The 23,156-nt window shown below is 48.1% G+C and overlaps 2 protein-coding genes across 5 annotated transcripts in view; one reads left to right on the plus strand and one right to left on the minus strand.

The window, feature by feature from the left end:
• LOC119974448 (aromatase) overlaps positions 1–20,457 on the plus strand; it is a 51,001-nt gene extending 30,544 nt beyond the window's left edge. For all 4 annotated transcript variants that reach the window (XM_038813345.1, XM_038813344.1, XM_038813346.1 and 1 more), the window contains 4 exons: positions 3,868–3,982; positions 6,032–6,194; positions 13,177–13,418; positions 18,609–20,457. In XM_038813345.1, the coding sequence (XP_038669273.1) occupies positions 3,868–3,982; positions 6,032–6,194; positions 13,177–13,418; positions 18,609–18,848 (760 nt within the window). In that variant the 3' untranslated portion in view covers positions 18,849–20,457. The remainder of the gene's footprint in view (positions 1–3,867; positions 3,983–6,031; positions 6,195–13,176; positions 13,419–18,608) is intronic.
• Positions 1–23,156, minus strand: part of gldn (gliomedin) — a 206,503-nt gene that overhangs the window by 128,994 nt on the left and 54,353 nt on the right. The gene's annotated exons all lie outside the window — the stretch shown is intronic.

Consider the following 23,156-nt stretch of genomic DNA (forward strand, 5'->3'; position numbering starts at 1 on the left):
GCAGAAGGACCTGGACAGGCAAGACGAGTGGGCAAAGTGGCAGATGGAATACAATGTAGTAAAGTGTGGGGTTATGCAGTTTGGTAGGAAGAATAGAGGCATAGACTATTTTCTAAATAGGGAAACGCTTCGGAAATCAGGAGCACAAAATAACTGAGGAGACCTAGTTCTGAATTCTCGGAAAGTTAAACTGCAGGTTCAGTTGGCAGTTAGGAAAGCAAATGTAATGTTCACATTCATATCAAGAGGACTAGAATGCAGGAGCAGGGATGTACTTCTGAGGCTGTATAATGCTCTGGTCAGACCCCATTTGGAATATTGTGAGCAGTTTTGGGCCCGTATCTAAGGAAGGATGTGCTGGCCTTGGAAAGGGCCCAGAGGAGGTTCACAAGAATGATCCCCGGAATGAAGAGCCTGTCATATGAGGAGCGATTGAGGAGTCTGGGTATGTAATCAATGGAGTTTAAAAGGATGAGGTGGGATCTCGTTGAAACTTACAGAATACAGGCCTAGAAGAAGATGTTTCCACTAGTAGGAGAAATAAGAACCCGAGGGAATAGCCTCAGACTGAAGGGAAGAACCTTTAAAACTGAGATGAGGAGGAATTTCTTCAGCCAGATGGTGGTGAATCTGTGGAACCCATTGCCGCAGAAGGCTGTGGAGGCCAAATCACAGTGTCTTTAAGACAAAGATAGATAGAGTCTTGATTAATAAGGGGATCAGGGGTTATGAGGAGAATGGGGATGAGAATCATATCAGTCATGATTGAATGGCAGAGCAGATTCGATGGGCCAAATGGCCTAATTTTGCTCCTATGTCTTATGGTCTTATGGACTTATGGATAATAGTGTTGACCCTCAGCCCCTCCCCCCCCCGTCTCTCACCCCCCCCCCCCCCCCCCCCCCCCCGACTAACCATCTACTTTCCCCTCATGACTACTCCACCTGACCTCCCCACCAAGCTCCCCAACTATCGTCCAAACCCCTCCACAGGACACCCCATCCACATGAAATGTCCTGCCACAGCCCTCTCCTACCTCCCACTGCCCCACCTGACCCCCAACCATGCCTACTGACCATCTGACCCCCACCCTTGGCACTGATCCACCCAACCGTAACTGGTCACCCATTGACCACCCAACTCCCACTCTACTGATCACCTGGTCCCCATCCCCCCCCACTGACGTGCCCAACCCTGCCCTGGCCAACCAACCTCCCCGACAAACCAACCCACTCTACTGACCAAACAACACCTCCAGCCCTACCCACTTCCTTACAAACCTACCTTCTCTCCCCAACTTCTCAAAGTAGCCGGAGCTTTAAACGTCATTGTTTTACGGCAGCTAGTGCTGTGAAGAAAAGGGTGTGGCCCCCTTACCTCCAACTCTGTGACCCTTGACACGAAGCCTCGGGCACCCACTGCACTATACAGTTCTCACCCAGGCCGACTCGGATGGTGAGGCATGAAAGGAGTGGCTGAATTTTGAGGTAAAACACTAGGGGGCAGAGTAGCAATCTGATACTGATTTCCATTCCATGGAAGTTACAGGTGTAAAGTTGGTAAAGAGACCAAAGTAAAACCAACTCCGCCATCAAAATCTCTGCTGCAGGCGTCCTTCTTCTGTGGCACCCATCACCCATGTGTTCATTGACCTACTATAGCTACCGGCTAAACAATACTTCCATTTTGTTTTCCTTTTTCTTCAAATCCCTGCACCACCTCCCTATCTCTGTGATTCCCCCCCCCCCCCCCCCCCCCCCCCCCCACCCCTCCCGGCATGCTCTGAAATATCTGCACTCCTCCAAACCTGACCTCAAATGTTGTTTTATTATGCTTTCTGTGAAGCATCGAGCAGTTTGTTGTTGTGTTAAAGACTCTGCAAATAAATGTTCGGCGCGATCATCCGGCCACACTGCGCCAGAAAAGCAGCTCGCCGCGGTGCTGCATGGCCAATTAAAGCCGTGAGATGTCGCTGCCGGAGTCTACCCGGCTCTGAGTGCCACGCGAGATTCAACGCAGCCTCACAAGGCGTTGCAAGGGAAATCCCGCCCACAATGGGCGGGATCACTTTTTGGCAAATCTGCATATTAGAGCGAGGCCTTACTCTAATGTGCAGATTCCTAAGGTAGCTGAGGCTTTGGGATTCAATCACTGTCTCGCGGATCTCGGTCAAGTGTCATTTGGTGCTACTCCCCATAAACGGGGGCCAGAAGGAATGGCACACATGGGGTTCACTCAGGGGATTGGAGGTCCCCAGCTGCATGTCCTTTGGGTAGGGTGGTGCTCTGGCACTGCTGGTGCCACCTGGGTACCCTGGCAGTGCCAGCCTGGGACCCTGCGATGGTGCTGAACTGGCATTTTTGGTGTGTGTGATTGGGGGTGGTGCAGGCGGGAGGAGCTTCCCATTTGCGTTCGGGCTGGGGGGAGGCCGGGGCTTTTTGTGGAGGGGGCCTCGGAGATTGGGATGCCATTTAAAAATGGGATTCCGATCTCTTGCGACAATGGGGAATTCCAGCCAGCAGAGCTCCCCGTTGTAAAAAAACGGGGCCAAGTTGCAGTCTCGGCCGCGTGTTCCCCATTCAGGCCCCTTATTCAAAGCAAGTTGCATTGACTAGTCATGTGTTTCGCGGCACTGCGAGTGCTGGGAAACACATGGCTAAACGCACATCCCTTTTGGGAAGATCGCGCCCATTGTTATTGATGAATGATTTAAGAGTCCGTTAGGCAATGTAGAATCCCTACAGAGCAGGAGGAGACGAGACCACTTGGCCCATTGCGTCTGCGCCAACCCCCTAAAAGAGCACTCTACCCAAGCCCATTCTCACACCCTATCCCAATAATCTAATCTACATATCTTTTGGACACCAAGGGGTAATTTAGCATAACCAATACTCCTAACCTGCCAACTTTTAGACTGTGGGAGGAAACCAGAGCACACAGAGAAAACCCATGCAGTCATAGGGAGAAAATGCAAACTCTCCACAGTCACCCAAGGCTGGAATTGAACCAGGTCCATGGCGCTGTGAGGCAGCAGTGCAAACCACTGGGCCACCATGCCGCCCCATAAGAGGTAGAATGGAACTTTGGTTTATGTAGAACATACAGTGCAGAAGGAGGCCATTCGGCCCATTGAGTCTGCACCAACCCTCACTTCCACCCTATCCCCGTAACCCAATGGCCGTTCCTAACCTTTTTATTTGGTCACTAAGGGCAGTTTATCATTGACAATCCAACTAACCTGCACTGTGGACTGTGGGAGGAAACCGGAGCACCCGGAGGAATCCCACGCAGACACTGGGAGAACGTGCAGACTCTGCACAGACAGTGACCCAGCGGGGAATCGAACCTGGGACCCTGGCGCTGTGAAGCCACAGTACTATCCACTTGTGCTACCGTGCTTGTCAATGATGTTTATCTTGTGCAAGTTATCTTTGGACTAATCATTGTGGGTGGCCACAGCACAATGTTTAACACTATTGCTTCACAGCGCCAGGGACCCGGGTTCAGTTCCCGGCTTTTCTCGGAGTCTGTATGCTCTCCCTGTGCCTGCATGGGTTTGCTTCGGTTCCCTCCCACAGTCCAAAGATGTGCTTGTTAGGTGAATTGGACATTCTGAATTCTCCCTCTGTGTACCAGAACTGGCAACTAGGGTATTTTCACTGTAACCTCATTGCAATACTAATGCAAGCTGACTTGTGGCACTAATAAAGATTATTATTACTTTCCAATGCTATAGTCATCCCTTAATGACATGGAATTTCTCATGCAAACTTGCTCATATTTAAAGCCATGCGCTCGCTATCTTCAAGTATATGAGATTCTGAGCTCGGGCCCAGTACCATTTTAGTCCATGTTCTCCTTTTGCAGCCAAGACCTACAAGATGTGGTGGAAGAGCTGCTGCTGAAAAAACAGCAGGAACTGCAAGAGGCTGAAAAACTGCACGACATCACCGACTTCGCAACCGACCTGATTTTTGCACAGGTAGCCATTTGTCAATGAAAATGGTAATAAAAACGGAATTGTTTTTGTTACATCTGAGGATATCATTAAGTTGAGTTTCAGTGTAATTACTCCATTGACATCACATGAATATCGCCCGGATGTCTATTTCAGCGCACATTTGTAACCATGGCATTTATAGTTGCCCCCCCCATGTTTGCTTTCATATTCCAATTCATTTCAAAATATTTTATTCCTCTCTTATTTCCTGGTATATATTTCTGTCTTTCTAGCTTGGTCTTATTTTTTTTTGCCTAATTCATACTTTGAAGTTTTTTTCATTTTATTTAACTAATTTTCTTTTGTCAATATTTGGTTATTTCCCCATAGTTTATTTAATTCATGAAAGGGATAAGGGCTAGGCAGCATTTATTTACTACTCCTAATTGCCCTTGTGAAGATGATGGTGAGCTGCCTTCTTGAATGGCTGCAGCCCATGTGGTGTAGGTACACCCACAGTGCTGTTAGGGAAGGAATTCCAGGATTTTTACCAGGCGACAATGATATATTTTCAAGTCACAATGATGAAAGGCTTGGAGGGGAACTTCCAGGTGGTGGTGTTCCCATGTGTCTGCTCCCCTTGTCCTTCTAGATGGTAGTGGTCATGGGTTTGGTGTCTAGTGAGACTTAAGTTCCTGCAGTGCATCTTGTAGATGGTACTCATCGGTGGTGTAGGGATTGAATGTTTGTGGATGAGGTGTCAATCAGGCTGATTTGTCCTGGATGGTGTTGAATCTCTTGAGTGTTGTTGGAGCTGCACTCCTCCAGGCAAGTGGAGAATATTCGATCACACTCCTGACTTGTGCCTTGTAGATGGTGGACACATCTTTAGGGAGTCAAGAAGTGAGTCATTCACCATAGGATTCCCTAGCTTCTGACCTGTTCTTGTAACCATAGTATTAATGTGGCTCGTCCAGTTCAGTTTCTAGTCAATGGTAACCCCTGAATATTGATAGTAAGGAATTCAGTGATGGGAATGCCATTGAATGTCAAGGGGCGGTGGTTAGATTCTCTCTTGTTGGCAATGGTCATCACCTGGCACTTGTGTGGGACGAATGTTCCTTGCCTCTACACGGCCAAAGCCTAGATATTGTCCAGGTCTTGATGTGTTTGGACATGGGCTGCTTCAGTATCTGAAGAGTCTCAAATGGTGCTGAACATTGTGCAAACATCAGCGAACATCCCCACCTCTGAAATCCTGTACAAGTATATGGTCTCACTCTCATCCTATGGGTCTCATCCGTCTGATGCAAACCGGATAGAAAGTTTGAAAAGATTGGGTGAAATTACATACAATTTGGCTGAATAAGATTAGCTAACAAGCAAAAAGAAAAATACCTACGGCTCATGAGAGTTTACAGATATCTCAGAGCAGTCATGAGCAAGGAGGTCTGACTTTGAAAATGAATAATTCGGCTGCTGGTCTCGTGCCAATAACATTCACAAAGTCATTCTCATTGCAGAAAGTGTGCTGAGCAATAAACCTGCGAGCAAAGAAGAAAAGTGAAGTTTGCTCGTCCTGTGGTCGACAATGATTGCAACCCCGGTCTGCAGCATGATTGCCGCATGCTGAGCTTGTATCTTCCAATGAAGCTGATTGTGAGGTCAGCAGACTGTGTGAAGCCAAACTAATCTCTGCTCACTAACGGCAGCTATGGTTTGACACTGGTAGAAGCTGGGAGTGAATTGCCTGCCTTGATTACAGCATCAGCAGAAAGCAGCGGCAGAGCATCAGTAGAAAGCAGCAGAATGAAGTAGACAGCGCAAATCAAATGCAAATTACTATATTTTTATTCAACTATAACGAACCATTAATGATCAGCTCTCTTTGATTTATTTATTGGTGAGGCAGGTAATCACCTGGCAGTAAAACTCTTTTCTATATTTGTATTTTTGGACATCTCTCACATTAGATAACTGCGCACATCTCCATTTTGGCATCACTCACTGTGGCTTGTCACGTTTGCTAATGTAATGCTCACATCACGTTTACTGGTGCCAAGTTAAAGTTGCCTTTCTGCTGTTCTGTAGACACATGGAAAACTGACGGCGGACAACGTGAGGCAGAGCGTGCTCGAAATTCTGATAGCAGGACCAGACACAATGTCTGTCAGCATCTTTTTCATGCTAATGCTTATTGCACAGCACCCTGAAGTGGAGAAGAAAATAGTTGAAGAGATTCAGGCAGTTACAGGTATGATACATGAGAGAAATTGTAAAAAAAAACAGATTCAATGACCACAGTTTAATTTTTCTTGTGTTTGAATCATCTCAGTGTTTGAATCCTATGGTTGAATTTTGTTTCCTTCCGGAATTTCAATCAGTCAGGTCAACCGACCTACAAGCAGATTTGTTTGGGTAAAATGTGTGTGTGTCTGTCTGTGTGTGTGTGTGTGTGTGTGTGTGTAGGGTACTCTGGTTTCCTCCCACAGTCAACACCAGTTTAAAGTCCAATAGGTTTGTTTCAAATCACCAGCTTTCGGAGCACTGCTCCTTCCTCAGGTGAATGAAGAGGTAGGTTCCAGAAACATATATATAGACAAAGTCAAAGATGCAAGACACTTTGAAGTGAAATATCATCTTGAATCTTTGACTTTGTCTTTATATGTTTCTGGAACCTACCTCTTCATTCACCTGAGGAAGGAGCAGTGCTCCGAAAGCTAGTGATTTGAAACAAACCTGTTCGTCTAAAGATGTTGTGCAGGTTAGGTGGATTGACCATGTGAAAATTGTCCCTTAGTATCCAAGGATGTGCCGGTTACATAGGGCTCTGGGGAAAGGGTGGGGGGGAGTGGGTCTAGGTTGGGCGCTCTTTCAGAGGATCGGTGCAGACTCGGTGGGCTAAATGGCCTCCTTCTGCACTGTTGGGATTCTATGGTTAATCATTCAATGGTCAGTTGCCTGCTGTTCCCAAAATGACATCAATCTCCTGTAAAATTGCCTTTCCTCTTGCCATTATCAATTGAGACCCTTCAATCTGGCTTCCATTTTGCTCACAGCAGAGTTTAAAGTGACACATGATATCCAGGCACCTGGGAAGGTATGTCCCTCATTCATGTCCCACTCAGATCCATAACTAGCCTTCCTTCCAACCTCACTGCCAGGGTAACCCTCATGCCTCCCTGCAGCCCTAAATCTGCTGGCCCTAAGCTTGAATGCATTTGCTGATTGCCTAGTCGGCATGGCCACCGTTACGTTGGAGTGGTTTATCTCAATCTGTTACTCAATTCCCTTGGCAAGACTTCTTACTACCCCAAGATAGTGCTACAGAATAGGGCAACTCGAAACACGTTGTTTTGCATCACTATAAACACATCTTCCCTATTCTCTACCTCAGACCCAAAACCCAAGGAACCCATAGACTTTTCGATGTCTAAACCCAATAGGTTCACCTGGGGGCAGCACTTAACCAAACCTCAGGCATATGTTGTACTTGGGTTTCCAACCATTTTAATTGAATCTACGCTCAGATTTCCAAAATATATTCTTGACAGGGAAGCGGAAAGGGAACAGTGGTAGGCAGGTGAGAGTGGGACTACTGCTTGTGCAAAGAGTAAACCAGTTGGTCTTAGCAGGTTCTTTTCATGTTGTAATTTCTGATTATTGCTTTGTAAATAAGAAAATTGATTTTTAAAACTTTTCACAATATACAACTCCATTTATTGCCTTTGGACAGCTGGGGTGGGATTTACCATGCAACCTGTCGCAGGCATGATGGCACTGCCATGGTGCTAAGGGCACCCATATGGCACTGCAAGCTGGCATGGGCAGTGCCAGGTTGATGGTGCCAAGTTGGCATTATTTGCACACGAGCAATTGGGCCGGAGTTGCCCGGTGTGGGTGTTGGGGGGCAGGGAACTGTCCCATGGTGCATTCGGGCTGGGGGAGAGGTCAGGATTGTTTCCTATGAGCACCGGGAAATACACAGAGAATGGTCGGCAAACCAGAAATTCGGACCGTGCCCCCGGAGAATCGCTCGAGAATCGCGCGCGCATGAATTACGCGGCACAGAGGCCCCCGCCTCGCGATCCTCCGCGCACATCTGGCCGAGTTCCTGACGACGTGGTTCTAACCACTTATCGGCCGTCGGGTGGCGGCTGAGGACTCAGTACGCGGCCGCCCTGGTTTGGGGGGGGGGGGGGACCTCATGGACGGCCAGGGGAGCGATCGTGCGTCACGATCGCGGGGGGCCTACATTTTTGGTGCTGCTGCGCAATCCAGGTCCGCCATGTCACACTGGGTTGCTGCTGCAGGCCGCCGCCGTGCGCATGCGCGGATGCCTAACCGGAAATGCAGGACCCCGGATCCGCAGCCAGTGCTGCAAGAACCACTCTGCGGCCCTGCCAGCCCCCTGCAGATGGGAGAATCACTCAGGACTTTCTTAAGGAAAATTCAGAGTGAAACGCCAGTGTTTTTACGCTGGCGTCGGGACACAGCCCTATTATTGGAGAATCCAGCCCTGGGACTCATTCCCATTTGAGAGAATCGTGCCTTAGTGTGGGATAAACTGGTGAGAAACTCACCAGGGCCCCAAAAAAGTGACTGAACTTAGAAATGTTTCCAATGAATTCCACCTGTTGTCAGTCTGGTTGGTTTGGGCCTGATAGAGATGGCAAGCTCGGTGGCACAGAGATTGAGAGGGCACCCCGATCAACACAGAAAATAAACATCCCTCAACCGTCCCCTGCCCCCCTCATAGACAGGACGTATCCCCCCCCCCCACAACCATCAGCGGCTCCCCTTCCAACCCCCCTCCCACCCCCACACAGCACACGCATCAGAGTTCCAACCCCCCCCCAACTGCACTCCATAACAAAAGCACTTGGGCTTCCCCACACCGCCTCCCCCCAACCACCACAGCGCAGGCATTGGGGCTCCTCCTCCCTGCAACAACATAACCCCCCCCCCAATATGGCACTCTCCAGAGGGTTGGCATTGCCCCCTGGTACAGGGTAGCACATTCAGTGTCAGTGCCCTGAATGACCCTCTTCCTCCTCCTCCACCCCCGGGCTCTGCTTACGTTTGCAACCCCCAGGGATCCACTTGAATGATTCATACCTTTATAAACCTGTATAATTGAGAGGGGGGAGCATGCGGGGGGCTTGCTAATTATATTGTAATTTATTAAATTATGTTACAGTGAGGTTCGTCCTGAGGTGAACCGTATGGACACTGACTGGGGGAAGCGGGTGCTGGATGGCAACCCGGACCCATCCTTTGGACTGGCAGCGGTGGCCACCAGCTCCCCCGGGCTCCACCCATCTGGTGAGGCTACATCTCGCAGCCAGCACCTGCAACAGGGCAGCACGGCTGTGTATGTGCCGTCGACAGCCAGGCGCATGGAAGGCCACGGGATGTGGAAAGCAACTGGCTGCCTCCACACCTGATGTGCATCCTGAGAATACACCTGGACGTAGCGGTAGAGCAAGCAAGGCCAAGCACATCGGGAATCACTGACGTCACAGGCGTGGTGGGGGGGGGGGTTTAAGGAATGGAATGTGCGTTGAGGATGAGGGGGCATTGTGGGGGGTTTGGGGGTGAGGGAGGAATGGAGGGTGGGGATATTGGGGCAGCACCATTGGGGTAGTGGAGCAATAGTGCACATTTGTACTAGATACATTAACATAACCTCACCACAACCAGTTTGACAACTCTGGCTCTTTGTTCCGCAATGGGGGATGACGACTCATCCCATGCCCCATCCCATCCAAACAAGGCCCCTGCACCGGAGGCACCCTGCCCATTCACATCCCCTGGGTGATCGAAGGTTGGCCACTATGTCTGCGGTGCTGCCTCCCACAGCGTTCAAGCACAGTGTCCATGCATCAAGGTGTGGTGGGGACGCAAGGCAATGAGACCCTCATGCTACATGGCCCGTCCACCCAGCGGCATCCACTTGGGATGTGTGAAGTGCGCACTTAACGATGACTGCCAATTCCTTATTAGCAATAACCTTCAGCCACAAGGGCAGAGGCCTCCGCAGTCAGTGGGAGTTACGGGTGGTCGGTGTCAGCAGACAGGCAGGGGCTGGAGTTATCCCCGATACGGAACACATGTTCCAGGGTTGACATGGTGGACCTGTGCATGACTGACCCCTCTGCAAATAGGGCTTAAGTGGCGATAATTGATTAGTCACCACATTATAACGTGATCCCGATTTTCACCTACGGAAGCGGGTTCGTTGCACTGCAAATGATTTGGCGCCCAGCGCGGTTCTCGTTTTCCGCCCCACCCCATCACCTGCTATTCACCGGCCTTGTTCCACTCAATCGAGACCGGAGAATCGCGTCCTCCTTCTTTACTATCACATGTGGTAGCGTGCATTGCTTCCATGTCCAGTCAGATTGAACGATACAGAAACTGCCACGTTTGTCTTCATAGAATTCCTACATTGCAAAAGGAGGCCATTCAGCCCATCCTCCGAAAGAGCACTCTACCTAGGCCCACAACCCACAATCCCTGTAACCCCATAACCCACCTAACATTTTGGACACTAAGCAGCAATTTATCATGGCCAATCCACCTAACCTGTACGTCTTTGTGACTGTGGGAGGAAACCGGAGCACCCGGAGGAAACCCACGCAGACACGGGGAGAAAGTGCAAACTCCACACAGACAGTCACCTGAGTGCGGAATCGAACCCGGGTCCCTGACGCTGAGAGGCAGCGGTGCTAACCACTGTGCCACCGTGTCGCCCACAGTCTGCTGTCACTATGCGGCCTGTCTTTGGTTTTAAACTGCACTGCTGGGTGACTGACCGGACAGATATTTTGTTTCAATTTTCACATGTTGAAAACCTACTGAATATCCATTTGGCTAGTCAGCAGGCCTTCAGCTCTGCATTGTCAAAGGGTTTTATCAGTGTTTTCCAAAAAACAAAACGATAATCTATGTAAAAAAAGGATCAAATTCTATGATGTGCAATGGACTAAGAGATCGACATAAATGCCAACTTGTTTATTTGAAGAACAACAAATACAGGGACAATAGCATAGTGTCTGGAATGCCAACTCGGGTGTCTTTTTGGTGACAGTGACGCTTCCGCAATTCCTGATGGCACCAATCCTTGATTTTGTTTCAGTACACAGTGTCCTCGTGTCCTTGGTTTCGCCAAAGCCATTTACTGCAGAGGGTAAACACTGTGGTTTCATGAACTTAGAATAGTGTCTTGCTATTAAATTACAATAACGCAAAGTCCAAATGTAATTGATTTGGGTTTAATTACTCTAAATATCCTGCCCGTGAATAGACTTTAAAGAGGTTCTTCATTCAATGTCCCACCTGTACTGCCAAGTCTCACTGGTGTGGAGCTCTGCAATAACCTTTCTGTAAACTTTCATCACCTTTTTGAGATTGAACCTCACTCATTTAAAGGAGAAACCTAGAATGTGTCCCCTTTCTTGATTTCACACGGCCGGCAACCTCAGATCGGGGCGCCATTTTGATCAGCAGCCCCAATCTTTCCTTAACCCCCCTTTCACGCCCCCCCCCACCTCACTTTCTGGTTCCCACTCACCCCCCAACCATGTTGCGGCCCTTAGCAGTGCCAACTTGGCATCTGGGCATCCTGGTACTGCCAGCCTGGCACCCTGGTAGTCCCTGGGTGCCCTGGCAGAGCCACACAGGTGCCCTGGCATTACCAGGCTGTCTGGGTCACAGTACCAAGGTGCCAGGCTGGCAGTACAAAATTGTCCGCTGCCAGGGGCTAGTGCCAGGGTACCCTGTCCCCAACCACCCAGGGGTCTCAAATGGCCGATGAGACCCCCTGAGGTGCCATTACCATTCTATGTTCTATTACGCCTGGTTTCACAGGCGTTAACTCCCGAGTGCTGGGTGAATCCGGCTTCCGGGTATTTAAGTGAGCCATTAGGCTAATTTTAATATGCATATCTGGATCACGCCTAATGGGGGCAGGATCCAGATCGTACTGGGGTAGGGAGAGTGGGGAGGGGTGAGTTGGGTGACATGCAATCAGCCTGGCACGGAGCACGATTTACCCATTGTGCCTGGATCCAGGCCGGGAGCGACTGGGTGGCTGAATCGCGCCCTGAATCCTCTACTGCTTCATTTACCTTGTCGCCCCCCCCCCCCAACTATTACATCCTATTAACCTTTACTATTTAATGTGCCATTCCACCCACGGTTTAATCTAACACACTCTCCGCTGTTGCCCTAGCTGCATATTGGCCTATTACTTGTATTCCCATTATGGATACAGAAAAAGAAACTTGCCTTTATATAGCACCTTTCACAGCCGACAAGATATCCCAGGTGGTTTACAGCCAGTGAAGTACTATTAACCTATAGTCACGGTTGTAATGTATGGAATACAGCAACCAATTTACACACAGCAAGCTCCCATGCTCAGCTGTGTGACAATATGATTTTCGATACTGGTTCAGAGATTATATTGGCCAGCACTCCCGGACCAGCTTGTCCTTTCTTCAAAATAGTGTCATGGGATATTTATGCAATTAGGGCCTCGGTTTAACATCTTGTCAGAGAGACAGCACACAAGAATCAGAGACGACACAGTGGTTAGCACTGCTGCCTCACAGAGCCAGAGACCCGGTTTCAATTCCAGCCTTGGGCGACCGTATGTGTGGAGTTTGCACTTTCCCCCCGTGTCTGTGTGGGTTTCCTCCGGGTGCTCCGGTTTCCTCCCACAGTCCAAAGATGCGCAAGTAAGGTGGATTGGCCATGCTAAATTACCCCTCCGTGTCCAATGGTTAGGTGGGATTACAGGGATAGGGCGGGCAAGTGGGCCGAAATAGGGTTCTCTTTCAGAGGGTGAGTGCTGACCCGATGGGCCGAATGGCCTCCTTCTTTGCACTGTTGGGATTCTATTATGTACTGTATTAAGTTTTCGTTTTTTGTGCTCCAGTCCAGGAATTGGACTTGAACCCAAAACCTCATGAGTCAGAGAGAAGAGTGCTCCCCACTGAGCCACACCTGACACTACAGCAAGCACTGCTTCACAGTGGGAACTCAAATACTTCTACAACATACGATTACTGAGCATTCAGTCTCCGTGGATCTGTCATCAGACCATTTTTCTCATTTCCGATTATGTAAAATCAGTGGGAGCTATAATCACGCTTTTTCTAGTTAGTACATACACAGCGGTGCAAACCAGATGCTGGGCTAGATTACACTCTTCCCTTCATCATTCCTAGGGGAACGGGAAGTGCAGAACAGTGACCTGCAGCAGCTGAAGACTGTGGAGAACTTTATTAACGAGAGCATGAGGTACCAGCCTGTGGTGGACTTCACCATGCGCAAGGCACTTAAAGACGATGTGATTGATGGCTACCCAGTCAAAAAAGGCACCAACATCATCCTTAACCTGGGCCGCATGCACAAAGTCGAATTCTTTCTCAAGCCAAATGAATTCAACCTGGAAAACTTTGCACAAAATGTGAGTACCCACACGTGCTGAAAATTGAGCTTTGCATGTAACAGGCTAACGTAATCTTCTAACTTCATAAAGACTGTCAATATTCAGTACATGTGTAGTGATCCCTAGGTAGGTACATGCTGACTTTTTCTGTCCATTGTAGCATGTATAGTTGTGTCCACTACTTCATGCTTAGGTGGCGCTCCGAGTCACAAGGCCAACATACAGAAAGTAACACTATCAAGAGTAGTATCCTTGGCCAGCTCGGACTCATCCCACCACCTTCTCGGGGGGCAATTAGGGATGGCAAATAAATGCTAACCTTACCAGCAATTTTCACATCCCATAAACACATGCCCACAGTAGGTTCACAAGAGGTCCACTGACACATGTGCAGATTTTATTCATGTGGAGGCTAAATGTGCGGAGAGCCTGGTGACTGGAGGCAAATCAAGACGGTTAATTGAGGGCCCCAACTTGTCTTGCTGCCCATGAGCAAGGAGAACTATTAGAATTCAACCCAACATCCGACCATGCTGACCAAAAAATAAATTTCCATCTACTTTGGTGCAGATCCAGCACAGGGTTTGCTCCTGTGCTTTCAGTGATGGAGGCAGCGACACAATGTTGGATGGGTTAACTGAAATTGGCACAATCTGTTAAAAGCATTGTCGGCTGCACATCTGATGTACAAAGATGGCAGTGCCAATCCAAACAGGTGATGCAAAAGTTTTGCCTGACGCCAATGCCAGTGAAAATTGGAGTTGTTCACTGTGAAAAGCAGAATTGGATCGATATGGGGACTCAGCATAGTCGGTTGTTGGGTTGAATTCTACTAGTTTTCCTTGCTCATGGGCAGCAAGACAAGTTGGGGCCCTCAATTAACCGTCTTGATTTGCCTCCAGTCACCAGGCTCTCCGCACAGTTAGCCTCCACATGAATAAAACCTGCACATGTGTCAGTAGACTTCTTGTGAACCTACGGTGATCATCTGCAGCTTCCTTCCAATCAAATCTTTTCAAACCTTCTTTCTAAACAAGAGGAAAGCAGCCAAGTGAGTACTCTGAAAATCACTTGACAGGTGTAGTGCATACAATTATACTCAAAGACGAGAGACTAGTACAATAGAGGCTTTATTGCTGTGCGATGCTATTCCTCCATCTGCAACTGTAGACTAGGGTCTGAGTGACTCACACGCATATTTATACACAAGCTCCCTGTGGGCGGAGCTAGCCGGCAGGGGCTTACCGGAGGAACCTGTATTACAGGTACAGGCATACATCCCCCTACTGCAAGTACATATAACTACAGTGGTTATATCACCATAACAGGTAAGAGAGAAGGACAGGGGTTTGGAGTTGCAAAGAGATGATGTCGCACAGCAACCCTAACAGATATAAAAGGAGTGATATCTCCAACGGGGGGCGGAAACTACCAACCACAAGGCCACTTTTGCTTTTAGTGCAATCTAGTAGCATAAGGTTCAGTGCCCCATGGATGGTTACCATGGATTGGTGGTAGCTGGGCAGCCAGACTCACCATTTGACCCAAATTGCTGCCAATATCAGTGGCCCCAGTCTAGAACAAGAGCAAACATTCTGCGGTTCCTGGAAATCTGAACTAAAAACAGAAAATGCAGGAAAGAGGATCTGGCAGCATCTGTGGAGAGAGAAAGAAAGTTGGAAAATGTTTCAAATCCAAGCTCTGACGAATATATATATGAAATAGGAACAGGGGTAGGCCATTCGGCCCCTGGAACCGGCACCACCATTCATTACAATCATGGCTGATAGTTTGTGTTTCTAATTTCACAATCCTATCTACCCCCGATAACCTTTGATTCCCTTACCTAACAAGAACATATCTACCTTGTGGCGCTAACAATTATACTCAAAGCCGAGAGACTAGTACAATAGAGGCTTTATTGCTGTACGATGTTGTCCCTCCATCTGCAACAGTAGACTAAGGGTCTGAGCAGCTCTCATACATTTATACATAAGCTCCCTGTGGGCGGAGCTAGCCGGCAGGGGCTGACCGGAGGAACCTGTATTACAGGTACAGGCATACATCCCCCTACTGCAGTACACATAACTACAGTGGTTATCTCACCACATACCTGCACCTCACTGTCTGTGCAGAGTCTGCATGTTGTTCCAGTGTCTGCGTGGGTTTCCTCCGGTGCTCCGGTTTCCTCCCACAAGTCCCGGAAAACGTGCTGTTAGATGAATTGGGCATTCTGAATTCTCCCTCTGTGCACCCGAACAGGCACCGGAATGTGGCGACTGGGGGATTTTCACAGTAAATTCATTGCAGTGTTAATGTAAGCCTACTTGTGGCAATAAAGATTATTTGTATAAAAGAATATTCAATGCACCCACCTCCACTGCCTTCTGAGGCAGAGTTCCAGAATCATACAACCCTCAGATTAGAAAAAGTTCTCATCATCTCTGTTCTAAAAGACCGACTCCTACTTTTAAATTTGTCCCCTAGTTCTGGAGGCAACTACCATCAGGAGGAAACACCCTTTCCGCTTCCACCTTGTCAAGATTATTCAGGTTCTTACATCTCTCCCATTGATGCTGTCAGACCTGCTGGGTTTTTCCTCTCATGAACGACTCAGATAGAAAACAGAACTACCACATTAGTACAAATTACTGTGGCAGCTATCGCAAGGTATCAATTTTGTTCCAGAAGTTCTGGTTGGAAACAGCTGGTCTATTGGTTGGCATGGCGCCGGCCGCGAGCCGCTCTACGCGGCCGGTCCGCCGATCCTCCGGCCCGGATGGGCCGGACGGCCGTAAGAAAAGAGCCGAGTCCCAGTGGCGCCGTTCTAGCCTAGTCTGAGCCGGCTGGACCTCGGCGTTGAAGGGTCGGCTGCCGACCTTTTAGGGGGAGGGGGGTTCCAACCCCGGGGGGGGGGGGGGCGCTCCGATGTGGCCTGGCCCATGATCGGGGCCCATCAATCGGCGGGCCGGCCTCTGTGGCTGGTGACATCTTTCCTACACACCGGCCCCTGTAGTCCTGCGCCATGTCGCGCAGGGCCAATGCGTTGAAGGAGGCCACTGCGCATGCGTGCGTTGGCGCCGGCGCCACTGCATATGTCCTCGTTGGCGCCAGCAAAACTGCGCATGCGCGGATCCCGCGGCACACAGTTCGCGCCGGGATCAGCAGCTGGAGTGCACGAACTGCTCCAGCGTCGTGCTGGCCCCCTGTAGGGGCCAGAATTAGTCCTGGGAGCGGCCCGTTCACGCCGTCGTAAAACGCGACGGCGTTTAAAAAGGCGTGGACATTCTGCCGCGGGATTGCAGAATCCCGCCCTAAATACCTACTGTCACGAGAGAATTCGGCAACAGAATGTAGGGGCTGGTTTAGCTCACAGGGGCTGGTTTAGCTCACTGGGCTAAATCGCTGGCTTTTAAAGCAGACCAAGCAGGCCAGCAGCACGGTTCGATTCCCGTACCAGCCTCCCCGGACAGGCGCCGGAATGTGGCGACTAGGGGCTTTTCACAGTAACTTCACTGAAGCCTACTCGTGACAATAAAGCGATTTTCATTTTCATTTCATAGAGTGGTTATCAAACTGGAGTTCTTCTTAATCTATCTGGCTCCCTGAAAACAAACACACTGAGCTTTTAACCTTTAGATTTATAACAGCTCAGAAGAACGAGGGAGGTCCCATGCCAATTATATAAGCTAAAGGGTACAATTCTAAAGTGGGGCACAGGAGCATAGGGACCCGGCGTATAAGTGCACAAATCGTTGAAGGTGGCAGGACAGATTGAGAAATTGGTTTAAAAGGCATATGGTATCCTGTACATTCTAAATAGACCTGTAAAGACTTAATTACCTGCAAAGACTCACATTATAAGTATCATCTTGCATCATTGACTTTGTCTATGTATATGGTTGTGAAGCCCACCTCTTCACTCATCTGATGAAGGAGATGTGCTCCGAAAGCTAGTGATTCGAAACGAACCTGTTGTACTTTAACCTGGTGTTGTAGGCTTCTTACTGTTCTAAATAGAGATATTGGGCTGGTGTCTACCACCCCGCCTGCCATAAGATCGTCATGGGCCGGACGTAGACTATGTAAAAGTCCATCGACACCAGGCGGGAACTTCCAGTCTCCGGGCGGGCATTGCCGGAGAATCCCGCCCATAGGATACAAAAGAAATGAGGTTATAATGAACCTTTGTAAAACCCGGCTTCAGCCTCAACTAAAGTACTGTGTCTAATTCTGGATACCACATTTAGGAAGGATGTAAAAGCTTTAGGGAGAGTCCAGAAAAGAGTTACAGGATTGAAGGACTTCATTTACATGGAGACTGAGGAAGCAGCTGGGGTTGTGAGAGAAATAAGAACATGGGAATAGGAGGACGCCATTCAGCCCGTCGAGCCTGCTCCATCATTCAATATGATCATGGCTGATCAGACACTTCAATGCCTTTTACCATCCACATTTTTACACAGCAAGTGGCTCCCTGCTGGAATGAACTGCCTGAGAAAATGGTGGAGGCAGATTCAATCTTGGCTTTCAAAAGGGAATTGGATAAGGACCCGAAGGGACACTATTTTCTGGTCGATGGGGAAAGAGCGGGGGAACAGGACCAAATAAATTGCTCATGCAGAGAGATGGCACAGGCGCGATGGGTCGAGTGGTCCTCCTTGTGTCTTGTAACAATTCTACAAGCCTCGCCCTGCCAAGGGCGCATAAGAGGAATTCGGGGCATAAGCAGTGAGAAGGGGCCTCGGTGGCAAAGGGATGCAAAGTTACCTCGGCATTTGTTTCATCCTCAGTGGCATCTGAAAGTCAAAAAGAGCCAGCCACAAATTCCAGGAATTACTCAGCACTTGTTCACAGTCCAAAGGTTTTATCAAATCTCTCAATTTTTGATATGTTTCAGGGGCTGGTTTAGCTCACTCAGCTAAATCGCTGGCTTTTAAAGCAGGCCAGCAGCACGGTTCGATTCCCGTACCAGCCTCCCCGGACAGGCGCCGGAATGTGGTGACTAGGGGCTTTTCACAGTAACTTCATTGAACCCTACTCATGACAATAAGCAATTTTCATTTTCATTTCATAGTGGCAAAGATTGGGTTTTACACCTTATAGAAACAGATATTGTACATGGCCACAATTTTTAATTTAAAAAATCACATGCTGCAGCTGCTTATCTGTACAAGCAAAAGATAACTAACTCTCCTGTATTTTCAGGTTCCTCATCGCTATTTCCAGCCATTTGGCTGTGGCCCGCGGTCTTGTGTGGGAAAATATATTGCCATGGTGATGATGAAAGGTATCTTGGTGACCATGTTGAAGAGGTACAGAGTACACTCACATAATGGAAGCACCCTAGAAAATATCAAAAATAACAACGACTTGTCCTTCCATCCCAACGAGTCGCACTCTCTTCTCAGAATGATTTTTACCCCAAGGAATCAAGCAACAGCCTAAGATCCCAATTTCTACGCAAGCAGCATGCACAAGTTTCCATCAGGATGGTGCAGAGTGACTATAATGAAATCACCCAAATACAATCTGCCAGCGTTTCATCAAGTTGAACCAAAGTGCCGGTTAGAATTAGGATCCAAATCTTAAATGGTAGAAGATTTTTCCCTCTTTAGATCCACTAATAGTCTTGAAATAGAGCACTCTAGTTTGCAATCACGGATTATTATATGTTGTTGCTTCTGCCATCACCGTCGACCCTCTCCAGGACTCAGCCAGGCCACTAGGTGGAGCAACAGGAGTGAGTGAGTGAGAGATGAAGCCGGTAAAAATCAGCACATGAATGGCAGTCTCAAGAGCACCATTGCCCACCTGTGTGACAAGGTCCATAGACCTGACCGAGGGTTTTTTTTCAGCAGAAGAAGCATGTTTGGTGTATTGGGGACCTGAAGAATCAAGGAGGAGGGAAATGTGACAATGGAATTGAACAAAAAAATTATTTTCAACATTCAGTTCAGTTTGACAGATCATGTTTTGAGAATCAGTTTCTTATTTAACCCTTTCTGTACTCGTGTGTCTGTGTGTATCGATATATTTTATATATTATATGCATAATATACATATGCACACAACTGCATTACACATTAAGTTAATAGATATAGGTAAGAATATAGAGATAAGGAAATAAAATCTCAACCTTAATTAATTTCTGACCCACAGAGATCAGAAAAGGGAGAGAGGGAATATCTTTAGAAAAGCGAGTGGGAGGCAGCACATTGGCACAGTGGTTAGCACCGTTGCCTCCCGGCGCCGAAGGCCACGGTTCGATCCCAGCCCCGGGTCACTGTCCGTGTGGAGTTTGCAAATTCTCCCCGTGTCTCCGTGGGCCTCACCCCGCAACCCAAAGATGTGCAGGGTAGGTGGATTGGCCACGCTAAATTGCCCCTTATTGAGAAAAAAAAAATAATTGGGTACTTTAAATTTTAAAAAAAGAAATCGAGTGGTAAGTGACCTAATCAAAAGAAAGAAGCTTAGGTTATAGTAAAGCCTAGGGCAAAGGTATTCCACTCTGCTTTGAGAAGAGGGGGCAAATTCCATTCGGTGTTAGGGGAAGAGGGTGAATTCTATTCTATGGAGTGTGTTGGGGTTACTAGTAGCATATACCTCACATATGTAATGTTCTATGTTCTAACGTTCTATATTTGCAAGTCTGCACCATCGAGGACAGAGAGAAACCTTCCCTCTGTGGTCTGGTTCCAGTGCAGCTGGAGATGGAGACAATCAGACTCACTCTGCAGAGTGGAGTTCAAATGTCTTTTCTTCAAAGATTGAAAACGGAAACAAAAAAGCTCCTCAATTATGAGGTGACGAAATATTTTTCATACTGCATGGAGATGTTATAATCATGGAGATGTTATAATCAATCATGAATGGTATAGCCTACTGTTTTACAGACATTATAGTTTTGTACCTTGATTTACAATTTTGTGTCGGACAAAAAAATCTTTTTAAAGTGTTCAGTATTCCGAACATTTTTGACAGCACCTGCTCCACTGGGGCAGAATGCCAGGTCGCCATTTGGATGAAGCTACAATAAAGTTGTTGCGTGGCTCAACCTGCAATCTTTTCTCCCTTATTTTGAACACACGCGGTACTATTGTAGTATTTACAAATGTAACGGCACTTTCAAAGCAAAGCTGTCACTCGACTTTCCTCACAGCTGGTGTTCCGTTATCCCCAGTTGACTAGATTGGGATGCAGAATGATGCTATCTGCGCAGGTTGATCACCGTACAGGCTCTGGTAGCTCAATGTAGCCCTGTCTCCTTACGCTGCCCTCACGTTTACAGAATGGCACCCCTCAAGCTATGAGCAGCGACAAATGTCTCTCTGATTTGGGGGGGGGGAGGATGGGAGGACAGATGCCTATGATCTTTTGGGACTGTGGCTAGATGTATAGATCTCAAAGCCATTCCCATTAAAAACGCCTTGCGGGGATTTTCCATGCCCCCACTGTGTGTTTCTCGGTGACGGGAGACAGCCCACTGTTGGCTGGTGGTGTGATCTTCTGGCCCCATCGCTGTCAATGGGATTTCCCATTGAATCCACCCCCTCCGCCATTGGGAAATCCACCAGCGGGCATTCACCATCTGCGGGACTGGAATATCCCGCTGGCGAGAATAACCGGAAAACCTCCCCCCCCCCCCCCCCCCCCCCCCCATGTAAATAGTATTGAAGGGGCAATTATTGGCACACTTAACTCTGACTGAAAATTTGTGTTCCATCCCATTATTCTTAACTGAGGTTGCTACATTTTAGTTAGAAGCCATTAAGAAATGAAAGTCACCTTAAAACAAAAACCCCCTGAGAAACCTGAGCACAAAATCCAGGCTGACAGTTCCATGCACTGCTGAGGGAGTGTTGCACTGTCTGAGGTGCCACCTTCTGGATAAGACATTAAACCCATCTATTCTCTCAGGTGATTGCAAAAGATCCCTCGGCACGATTTTAAAGAACAGCAGGTACATTATCCAGTAATTATTCCTTAATCAACATCACAAAGGGGCGACACGGTGGCGCAGTGGTTAGCACTGCTTCGTCACAGCGCCGAGGACCTGGGTTTGATCCCAGCCCCGGATCACTGTCCGTGTGCACATTCTCCCCGTGTCTGCCTGGGTCTCACCCCCACAACCCAAAGATGTGTAGGGTAGGTGGATTGGCCACGCTAAATTGCCCCTTAATTGGAAAAAAAAAATTTGGGTACTTTAAATTTATCAATAAAAACATCACAAAAAAAATAGATTATCTGGAATAAAAATAAATTACTGCGGATTCTGGAATCTGAAACAAAAACAGAAAATACGGGACAATCTCAGCAGGACTGACAGCGTCTGTGGAGAGAGAAGGGAGCTAACGTTTCGAGTCGGGATGACTCTATCAAAGCTTTGAGAAAGACTCATCCAGGCTCGAAACGTTAGCTGCCTTCTCTCCCGACAGATTATCGGGGAGCTTGCTGTGTGTAAACTGGTTGTCTCGTTTCCTACGTCACAACAGTGACTACACTGGAAATGTTCTGGGACATGAGGTTGTGAAACGTGGAATATAACTGCAAGTCTTTTGTTTTCTCAATGCGCACAGTCCCCAGTCGCATGACATCGAAAGATTGGCCCTCTTGTATTTGGGGCTGGTTTAGCACAGTGGGCTAAACAGCTGGCTTGTAATGCAGAACAAGGCCAGCAGCGCGGGTTAAATTCCCGTACCGGCCTCCCCGAACAGGCACCGGAATGTGGTGACTAGGATCTTTTCACAGTAACTTCATTGAAGCCTACTTGTGACAATAAGTGATTATTATTATTTGTCAAAATTCAAGGATTATAACCAATAGAAATACAAATTATGCCTAAAAATACGTGATAAGTTACACATAGTTAAAATTCAAAATATCTCACAACCACTTCACAAAAGCATAAACTTTAGGAACAGGAATAGGCTGTTTAATGAGATTTTGGTTGGTCTGTACTTCAAGTGTATGTTCCATCCTTTTTTGCGTATCACTTCCTGCTATTAGCTGGGAAAAATATACGGACTTGATTCAATTAAACGGGAACCAAGACCCAAAACAAGCGCGTTTAGCCACACGTTTCCCAGTGCTCGCCGCGTTGAGAAACACATGGCTATTCAATGGGCCGTCAGCGGCGAGTGCACGGCAAAGGCCGCACACAGCCCCTTTTTGTCCACTGGGGAACTCCGCTCGCCGGAACTCCCCAGTGTGGTGAGAGATCGGGATGCCATTTACAAATGGCGTCCCGATTTCCGTAGCCTCCGAAACAAACCCCCCCAGCCAGACCACCGCTCGTGGGGAACCCTTTAGAATCACAGTGGGGAGGGAGATGGTGAAAGAGCAAAATAGAGCTCACTGTGACATGTTTGGCGACATCTACAAGTACTTGGTACCTTAGGCGGATATGGCACAATGTTCAGGCAGCGTGGACCGCGTTAAAGACAAAAGCAGAGAGACACCCTTTTCCAGCCATTGAGTCAACCAGCTGCCTTGGATCCTGTGCGCTTCTGAGGTCATGAAAAAACAGCCATGAGCTTGGGGGTAGCAGCGCGCCCCCCCCCCCCCCCCCCCCCCCCATCATAATGAAACCCTCCCGTGTAGGTTTAGCAGTATGAAGGTAACAAGGAAAATCAGAAATACTAAATTAGTCAGCTGATGAACTGCCATTCCATCAAGAATAGTGACTTCAGTGAATAGACAGGCGGTATTTTGCTACATGGGACAAGCCTTCTTTCGGCCCATTATCCATCTTTG

The sequence above is a fragment of the Scyliorhinus canicula genome, chromosome 12, assembly GCF_902713615.1.
Source record: "Scyliorhinus canicula chromosome 12, sScyCan1.1, whole genome shotgun sequence".
NCBI classification, from domain to species: domain Eukaryota; kingdom Metazoa; phylum Chordata; class Chondrichthyes; order Carcharhiniformes; family Scyliorhinidae; genus Scyliorhinus; species Scyliorhinus canicula.